The sequence below is a fragment of the Athene cunicularia genome (genome assembly GCF_003259725.1).
Source record: "Athene cunicularia isolate RWA chromosome 8 unlocalized genomic scaffold, athCun1 chr8_part1, whole genome shotgun sequence".
NCBI lineage: Eukaryota > Metazoa > Chordata > Aves > Strigiformes > Strigidae > Athene > Athene cunicularia.
In genome coordinates, this window is record NW_020799109.1 from 15,932,972 (window position 1) to 15,939,996 (window position 7,025).

Here is a 7,025-nt window from a genome sequence, read left to right on the forward strand (position 1 = left end):
TCTAGCTCTCCTGTTTGTGGTACCAGATGTTATTACATTAAGCATAACAATAACAAAAAGCTGACAATGCTGTATTTATTACTGGAAGTGAAACACATGGGAAGTCTGTACTACAATAAGAAAATTACACAACTCTCAAAAGGACTAACTTCTGAATGTCTTGACTCAAACCACCCATTATCCAATTTAATTTCTTAAAGATAAGATTTAACAAATATTTTAGTGCTAAAGTCTTAAACTAATTATTAAAACTACAACCACTTTTGCTCAATTCAGGATTTAATCCTACATCCTGTATTTCAGAATTGTGTCTTAAACAAGATACAAGACAGGCAACTAGCTACTAGAAAATCTGAACCTAAATTTTAAAAGTATCAGCTCATGATTCTTGACTGTTACAAGAAAGAGTGTTTTATAATAAAGTCACCTGGCCTTCAATTAGGACATTGTAGGTCAGATCATCCACTCCAGAAGACCTCTAGATTTCACAAATCTCAATCTTATTTTAGCATATGAATATAAATAGTAACATGAATTCTGAAGTGTCTATATGTCAAATAAATTTACCAGTTTCTTCTAAAACCTACAGACCAGAGTTCTAGTGGAGAGCCCTCTGATTTTTCTAGGGGATTTTTTTCTTTATGTGCAGTCAGACACTCACATGAAGACTTCTAGTCCTCTCCTGAGTAGCCATTTTGGTAGTGCTGCTGTTCTGTGGTGTTTTCCTAGAACTATTTAGCAAGGGAAAAAAATAAACCAACCAACCAAACACCCACAACTGACTACATATATCTAATTAAATATATTGTTTAATTAATGGAGTCACTTAAGCAGGTCACAGTTGCACTTTAATCTGGTTGTGAAACAGTTCTGAGAAGCAAAGCACCAGTGTGGGCTGTAAGCTGTGGAACAAGTAAAGCATAAACAGACAACACTGTTTACCAACCTTAGTGAAGGCAGCATTTTATTTAACAAAAAAAATCCTGTAAACACCAGTCAATCTTTCCATCACTACAGATAATTTTCAGAGTTACAAAATTTCTCTAGGCAAATTATTTTATGAAAAATATGAACTAGAAAGAAAATATAACCTCATATTATTTCAGAGGGAACACCATATAAAAACAATGGGCTACTGAATGAATCTTAAAGCGTGTGGAAAAATACATACGCAGTTCATTGTACAAGCTTCTGAGTTCTAGTTTTCAGGAAGTAAAGAAGTTTGAAATGGAATAAAATATCATCCAAGTCTTCTCCCTATTAATATTCTCTCTTCAAGATAAGGTCCAAGATTTTTGGCTTTTGAAACTAAGGAACACAGTGAAACTGGAGTTTATTGAGAACTTTATTCTAACAAGAAGTCTGACAAAAATCTTGATGGCAACTACTTCTTGTTACACAATTTCTTCAGCCTAGAAAATATTTTAATCTCTAGAGGAGTAACCAAGTACAAGCACAAGTTTCAATAAATTGCACCTAAGGAAAAATCTGTCTCTCCATTGTTCTCTGTTTAATCTGATTCAGAGCGACTTAGCTAAAATACGGGTTGGGGTGGGAAATCAGAAAGCTGAGACTGGACCACGAGACCCGGTTATGAATACTTGTTGTACCAGGCAGCTTTAGCAAAGGATCACTATGAGATTGCCCTGTAAATCCACCGCTTGGTCTTACTTGTTACCAGGTACACACTGGGTTCAAGCTTTAACCAACTTACAGTAGTGGTGAAAAATGAAAAAGATGACCAGCCTTTTTAAAAAAAATGCTGCTAAAGCAATATTGGAACTTTCTGAAGAATGAAAACACAGCTTTGCATACAAAATGACAAGATTAATTTGGCTAGTTCTCAAAGTTTTTGTAATCATGGTATATTTATAAAGTCAAAATCTATTACAGTATAAACCATAATAAAAAATTACCAATTTTCATAATTCTAAATCAAGGGTCACATGGTTCTTACGGTGTCAGGGCTTGCCACATTGCTTCAGTTTGTTGTTCTGCTACAGCTTCCCTGGAATAGTCAAGACTATTTCCGTTCCACATGCCAATGCCCCTTAAACCTCGATTCTTCACATACGCTGCTTTTAGAGAGATGCTGCGAGGGTCATCATACCATACTTGGTGGAAGTGACCAAGATCATCCTAGAAAAACATTTAAACACTAGTGTCAGTATTTACCTTGAATGCAGTGAAAAGTACAACTGAAAACTGAGATATACAAACTATGTAGATTTACATAATGATACTTTCCTGATGTACAAATTATTTTTCACACTGTACAATTAAAAATTTTAAGTCAAATACTCAGCTACTTTTTTTACTTTTAGAATCTAAGTTATAGCACAGTGACACATTTTAACTAAAGTTAGATGAAAAGACTTGGCTAATTTGTATTTTGGTAGTTTTTTAAAACACAGCTAAAATCTCAGATACACTATTTAACCTAACAGGTGAATGTAGTTAAAGATTAAATGCTTTTTTCAGCAATGAATGGTTTTAGAGGGGGTTATAAAATTTTGTCAGTTATGTTGCTTTGACCTGGACATTGCTTACAACACCTCTTAATCTTCTACATGTGAAACTTATGTCTAAAGAAACAAGATGAAATGCACACACTGTGTTGTTCATATAAGCACAATCATTCATCGACTCACTGTGTCTATGTAGAAATCAAATGCAGAACAAAACATGCATTCAAGCCACTGGGTTAGAAAAACTTAAGAGCATCTCAGAATCTGTTTTAGTTTAAATCAGTCATCAACTCATAAAAGTAACTGTAATGGTGAAGGATGAAGCTATAGGATTTTTTTGTGCCTAAACATCCTTTTTGACATGATACAATCTCTTGAGAAAACTGCAGAGCAATACAGATCTTTACTACTTCTGTAGTCTTCAGTGACTCTACCCCTCTTTCAGACTAGAAATTCCAAGACATGGAAATCCAGCCATCCTTTGATACACAAATAAAATGAAGTAGAAAACACAAATGCAAGACTCTTAACCCTGAAAACTTTATAATTGAAGAACTATGGTTCACAAACATTTATTCCACGACATGGTGAGACACTTACCTTGTATTCATAAAATGGAGACTTCTGTACCTCGTCCCACAGTACCCCTGAAAGAGAACTGTTCACCTGCTTCATGATTGCTCTGTAGGGAACCTGACTCCCTGCAGCATCACTGCAAGGAGCCCCACGGAAGGGTACTTTGAAAAGGGTACAAATATGATCCTGAAAAAAAACCCAGAAGGCATGAGTTTCCTGTTACCTAAATATATTGAAATCCAAAATAGCAGTACAGCCAAGAACAATGTCACAAAAGGCATCAGGCTCTCAAAAATCCCAAATGTTCAAGTATCTGTGGAAGACATACTATACGTAGACAGAAGGAAATTAAAACAGTTAAATTTGTTTACTCTGTAGTAATACAGGATTGGATGCACATCATTCAACTTATACAGTTGTCTTATTTTATTCCACTTTTAATTCACTTTTACATTTTTCATAAGCATAATGTTGTTTGAGACTCCATGATTTATCCATAAACTGCTATACTAAACAGTCACAGGTTTGCTGCAGTTTGTCTGGTCTTTCAGCAGTGAGCTTAGTGACTGTGTTGAGAAGGCAGATACAAGTGTTGTAGTGCCTTTGGACATCATCTTTTCTCATACAGATAACTAACAACTATAGTGCCTTAGTCAAACATGGCGCTTGGGTATCATGGGTTCAGGTTGCCTACGGAGAGATAAAATGCCTTGCTTGGTAACACGCTGCTCATCAGTTATCAGCCAAGCAGAAGTCTCTGTCTTGAGTTTCAGCCATATGCTCTTATCCATCAGACCACAGTATATCCTAATCCAAAAACAGTATGACCAAAATCTAGCTGTCTCCTTCCACAGAAAAAATTAACAGTACAATTGCAAATGGATAGTCTTCATCTTACCTTAGATAGGTTTTGGCAGACATAATCATAGCCATACCAGGGGACGCCCATCACAAGCTTCTTAGGATCAATGCCCATAGTAATGTACTCTTCATATCCTAGTTTTGAAGGAAATAAAAATTAAGATGCATTATGGCACTTTCCATTGCTTTTTATTCTTACAACTAATCTGTAGCCAGGGCCAATACAGGACATGCATGATCCCCAGACAGACAGAGGCTAAGGTGCAAGCTCTTCTTTACCTCCTGCCTGCAGACTCCAACTTGCTCTATTCAGACCCCAGTAACTGCTCTAGTTGCTCACACCCAAAAGCAGCTGCTGAAAGCAGCAGTCCACAAGGATGAGAGAAATGTTTGAGGTTCTTTGCAAGCCCAGGCAGACACCACTGCTTTGGCTGCCATTTGTCATTCTAAAAGTGTTCTTCACAATCATGAGGGCTAGACAATTACTTAGCAAGTAACAACACACAACTGCTAAAGGTCTATTTGTAGTGTCATAAGGATCTGAGATACTATTTTCACATTAGGACAACACATATTTGAGCACACTCAAAAGCCTTACTACAACCAAAAAACTTGTCTAAAAAAAGGCAATCTTTCCTATCCATGTGAACAAATGGGAATGTTCTGACTCCTGGGGAAGCGTTTTGTCCTCACCCACTAAAGTCTGCAGGTAAGGAGCATTGGCTTTAGCAATACAATCTGTCCAGATCTGGCTCTGTTCATCATATGACATCACAAATAAGAAGTCACAGGCATCTGCAATCCCAGTGTAGTTGTAGCACCTTTTATCTATGCATGCCGGAGACCAAGCCACATCAAATGTTACCTGAAGAAAAAAATTCACAAGTTAGTATCATGTATGGCAACTAATGGCTCTTGTTTTCTCTTTAAAAAAGCTGTAACTTTTAAAGACAGTATTTCCCAAATGTTGCTGTGTTTAACACACAGTGATAGTAATGAACTATAGAGAAAGCTGCTCAGCTGCTAAAACAAACATTAGATAATAAACAGTGAGTGTCCCTATTAGTGAATTCAAAACATCAAAGAAATTAAAATATAACATGAAAACCATCTGATCAAAAAATATGAAGCATGATGGAAATCCTTCAAACTTCAGTGGTGGGTTTACCAAAACATTGTTAAGCTTTTGCACCAGAAGGCTGTACTTGCCCTACTTTCAAAGGTGCATTAAGCCATACTAAAAACTGCCAGCCCGCACAAGGCAATAACATTGTATCTACAAACCTCAGTGAAAGGCTTCTGCCATTTAAATTCATACAGGTCAAAACCAGAGAGTATATCATAGTTAACATTCATAATTAACCATTCATGAGAACATCATGCTTTAGATTTGCATATTTTTTTTCATATTCATATGTTAAACAGCATTCTCAAAACTCCTTACATTTCATGAAGTTAAGCATAATGTTTGTAGAAAGTACATTATTATTACCTGTGATCCTGGTATTTCTCTGTGAAAAGCATCTGTAGTTTCTTTAACAAGCTCTGTTAGTGCATAATACTCAGGGGAGGTTTCGTTAACTTCTTGCTCTATATCTATGTTAATTCCATCCATATATTGTTTTTTTGCAAGGTCCACCTGTTGGGATATCCATGCTGCTCTTTTTGCAGGATCAACGATTTCCTTAAGAGGTACATCACCTAGACAAGAGGCCTTTAAGAGTTAATATGTATTTACATGACAGTAATAGTAAGGAGGAAAGGTTTGTCTTTACCAAACCAAAAAACATAACCACAAAATAAAAAATTCCCATACCCATACTGTTAAAATACAAAGGAGTTAACTTTTCTCCCCCAAGTATAATTTTGAGAACCCACCACAGAAGAGATTACCAAGCTTCTTTGAGACAGCAGTGCTTAAAATTAAGTTCCTTCTGGATTTTTTTCTATAATTTTAATCTCCTAACTTCTGTTTAAAATTCTTTTGGCCACTGTAAACTGCCTTTCTTGGAATCAATGTACTTTTCAGTATTTCCATGGATCAACAGGGACTATGTCTTACTGCTTAGATAAACATACTTTTATGTTTAACCTTTGTTGCTTTCCACATTGTGGTCTTGGATTCTTTTTTTTTGCCTCAACAGAATCAAAACTGGATTACATCACTTCAGCTGTCATGGACTTTGTCTTTCTAATCAGCATTTGTACCTGCACCGAGTTCCCAAGTATTCATGTTTTAAAACTCAACCACTTCCTAATACAGAGGGATTGATTTAAGTTAAAAGTCCTAAAATGTACTTGAAATCCCTTCCCTTACTCTGTCTTTTGGGTACTGTGGATAACATCCAGAATACACACCCAAATAACTATCTTTTGAAAGGTTTCCCTTTCCTCCCTGTTCCTCCATAGCTGTGGTGTTCTCTGTTAAGGAACTTTTATATTCAGATGTCACTGGAATGGTTTTATTATTACTGTGCCAGAAGGCACTGCTGGTTTTCATTTTAATATCCTGCAAACCAGCACATGCAAAAATGTCAAGGTATTACAGTCCTGTATGCATTATTCCCTTATTAATTAATCCTCTTACTGATTTTTAATACTCTGCGTACAAGTGAATGTGAAATGTCAAGGTATTACAGCTCTATGTACGTTATGTTCTTACTCATGTATCGCATAAATACGTACATCTCCGCAGGGTAACCAACCTTTCAGTACTACCCTGGAGCCTTTGGAGTGAGCATGGCACAGGAGCTCAGGATCGTACTCTCCAAAAGCTGCCACGGTTGTAATTTTTGACCAGTCGTAGGATTTCCAGGTTTCTTTTCCCACATCAAACACGAAGACCTGGAAAAGGGGTAAAAAGCACCCTCATTAGCTCCAGACACGTCCCAGCGGGACGGTTACTTCCCACATGCCTCTCCAAGGCTCGCTGACTCGTGCCCCGGGCGCCAGAACAGGGGGCTGGGGGCGGCGGCCCCGGCTGGGCCGGGTCGTGGGTTACGGCCGCCCTGGCACCTCCCTGGAAATCACATGAACCTGTTTTTTTTTTTAAACCCTGCTCGACTCCAACGCCGGCAGTCACAGCGGGGCCGCGGCGCAGGCTGCCTGTAACACGCCGCC

General features: G+C 37.5%; 1 protein-coding gene across 1 annotated transcript; it reads right to left on the reverse strand.

The window, feature by feature from the left end:
• Positions 1–1,378: 1,378 nt before the first annotated feature.
• Positions 1,379–6,770, reverse strand: CTBS (chitobiase; the record flags this gene model as incomplete). Its single annotated transcript, XM_026853911.1, has 6 exons — positions 1,379–2,139; positions 3,069–3,230; positions 3,943–4,040; positions 4,599–4,770; positions 5,398–5,606; positions 6,611–6,770. Coding segments are annotated over 6 exons (987 nt in total), but the record flags the coding sequence as incomplete, so codon positions are not given.
• Positions 6,771–7,025: the final 255 nt, after the last annotated feature.